The sequence below is a fragment of the Propithecus coquereli genome, unplaced genomic scaffold, assembly GCF_000956105.1.
Source record: "Propithecus coquereli isolate 6110/MARCELLA unplaced genomic scaffold, Pcoq_1.0 Scaffold3, whole genome shotgun sequence".
Classification (NCBI taxonomy): Eukaryota; Metazoa; Chordata; class Mammalia; order Primates; family Indriidae; genus Propithecus; species Propithecus coquereli.
Window position 1 is genome coordinate 15585533 of NW_012148618.1, and position 2681 is coordinate 15588213.

The 2681-nt window shown below is 41.9% G+C and overlaps 1 protein-coding gene across 1 annotated transcript in view; it reads left to right on the plus strand.

The window, feature by feature from the left end:
* Positions 1 to 2634, plus strand: part of B2M (beta-2-microglobulin) — a 22185-nt gene extending 19551 nt beyond the window's left edge. The window contains exons 2-3 of the mRNA XM_012649540.1: positions 1135 to 1413; positions 1990 to 2634. Of these exons, the coding sequence (XP_012504994.1) occupies positions 1135 to 1413; positions 1990 to 2003 (293 nt within the window). The 3' untranslated portion in view covers positions 2004 to 2634. The remainder of the gene's footprint in view (positions 1 to 1134; positions 1414 to 1989) is intronic.
* The last annotated feature ends 47 nt before the right edge of the window (positions 2635 to 2681 follow it).

A 2681-nucleotide genomic window follows, 5' to 3' on the forward strand; every position in this document is an offset into this window, starting at 1 on the left:
AAAAGTATATTATATATATGTATTAGTGTCAATCTATATATTTAGTAGCAGTAACCCTTCATTTTGGATGAAAAATATAGAAATAGAATTAATAATATTTTCTTTCCACTTCCCCTTGGGTGATCTAGTCATGCATCCCAATTTTGAAATCACTATTCTATAGCATTAGGCAATGTATTCCTAACCTGGTTAGTTACAGCAATCACCTGAGGGTGCTAATTAAAAATATAAATCCCATTTGGTCATAGTGGAGAGTATGTTCTATCCCATTTGCCATAGTTCTTACCTTTCCCTATTGTATTTTATCAAGCCCAACTCAATCATTTAAGATATTTGCCAGCTCTTACAGGCATTTAGGTTTTGTTTCTTTGTTTTCTTGCTCATGAGATCAAGTACAAATTCAGATAGAGGTTTGTTGTATACACTCTGGACAGAAATAAAGAAGTTGTGTTGTTTGGTAAGAAGATACCAAGGGTTGATCCGCTTAGGAACCTGAGCAAGGAGATAATAATAATAACATTTGCCACTTACAGAACAATCGCTGTGTGCCAGACACTTTACTATACATTTAACACATATTAGGAAGTCAGATGTAGAAGTCAGGGTGTAGATTTAGGCAGGAGCAGGAACCAAAAGGAAGGGAGTAAACATAAAAAAAATTGAAGGAGCCAAAATAGGATACACTAACATGAGCAATTTGATGTGGCTACTATGGAGGATGTGTGAAGTGAGAAGCAAAGTTTGAAAAGTAGATTGTGGCCAAATCACGTAGACTCTTGAGTGATGTGTTAAGGAATTCTGTGGGTGCTAAGAAGCCATCAAAGGTTCTTGAGAGCCTCCAGATAAAGGTTCTTAAAAATCCAGCACAAGATATTGCTAGAAATCTGCTAGGGAAAAAAACCCAAAAAGGTATGTGTAGAAGGATTATGTGGGAAAGATACTAAGTCATGGTTTATTCCTCAAAGTGAAGGTGACCTTTTGGGAAAGTGGAAGCCCGTTTGGCCAGAGTGGAAATGGAATTGGGAGAAATAGATGATCAAATTTAAACTCTTGGTGTCTGATGTAGCTTGAGACCAAGTTATCCCCAAGTGAAATACACTGACAACATTCATGCCTTTCCCTGATGTTCCCCAGGTCCTCCAAAGGTGCAGGTTTACTCACGGCACCCAGCAGAGGATGGAAAGCCAAATTTCCTGAACTGCTATGTGTCTGGATTTCATCCACCCCAGATTGGTATTGACCTGTTAAAGAATGGAAAGAAGATAGAAAAGGTGGAGCAATCAGACTTGTCTTTCAGCAAGGACTGGTCTTTCAATACCCTGGTCCACACTGAATTCGTCCCCAATGAAAAGGACGTACTTGCCTGCCGAGTGAATCACACCACTCTCGATAAGCCCCGGATCGTTCAGTGGGGTAAGTTTTAAGTTCTTTCCTTAGCTGCTGAAAGTTATATCTGAATAGAGCCATAGCGTAAAGCTGCTTTGATATAAAAAGTGTGCATAGTAGGGTTTTCAGGGAATGTTCTTAAAGCTCTGATTAGTGGTACCTGCTGAGAGACCTCTGCACAGCATGGTCCCTGAACCAATAGTTTCCCTGCAGTGAGAGCAGGGAGCAGCAGCACTTGCATGAATGCACATGCATTCTCAACACTTCCTGCCTGCTGGCTTCCTCTGGCTTTCCTAGCAGCCCCACAGATACTTAGTACCCCTGAGCATCTCCAGAAGGCATAAGCCTTTGTCTGTAAGTCCCACTATCATAGCACCCTCAGATCCTCCTGGACTCTTCCAGTACTCTCCGGTTGGATTGGGATCTGAAGCTAGTAGGCAGGGTTGGGTCCTACTGGGTAGTTGTAAACAGGGTATTCTTGGTTAGAAATAGCAACCTATTCTACCTGCCTTATTTCTAACAGTTTTATACATGTTAGTACATAGTATTTTAAAAATAAAACTTAATGTTTTCCTTTTTCTTTCTCCATTATCTTTTTCATAGATCGAAACCTGTAACCAGCATGATGCAGGTGGGTTTTTGACCTTAAGAAAATGTTTTTTGTTTCACTATCCTGGGGACATAGACAGCTCTAACATGATAACTCTCGTTGTATGGAGGACATTAATCAGGGTAGCATTTCAGCAGGCAAAGAAGAATCCTATAGAGTCACATTCCCTTCTAATGTGTAGTGGCATGAAGAAGTGTGTGGCCTCAGGTATGGCTCTGCCAGCGTCATTGCCCCTCTACAGGGAGGGCAGAGGAGTTGCCAGTGGTGTGGCAGGATAGAGGCAGCTGGTTACCCACACCGCCTACAAGGCTTTCATCTTCTGCCATTTCCATATTGGGCAGCTCTGCTGAGAAGAGGGCCTTCAAAAGTGAACCACTCTCTTCCTTTGTATACAGTTGCTTTATTCTTCAGCCAGAAGGGAGGAGTGACACAGTTCTGCAGATGTCCCATTCCTTCAACCTCTTGTTCAGCCTCAGTGTGTAGGCACTGTATTTGCCTTTTAGAGGCTCCCAGTCTACTAGAGGAGAGAAATGGAAACATTGTTATAACTCGACATAAAGATACTGTAATAGTTTTATCTACAAGGAGCTCTAGAAGCATGAGATGGCTGGGTACAAGTGGCCCACACCTATAATCCCAACACTTTGGGAAGCCAGGCTGGGAGGATGGCTTGAGCCCAGTAGTT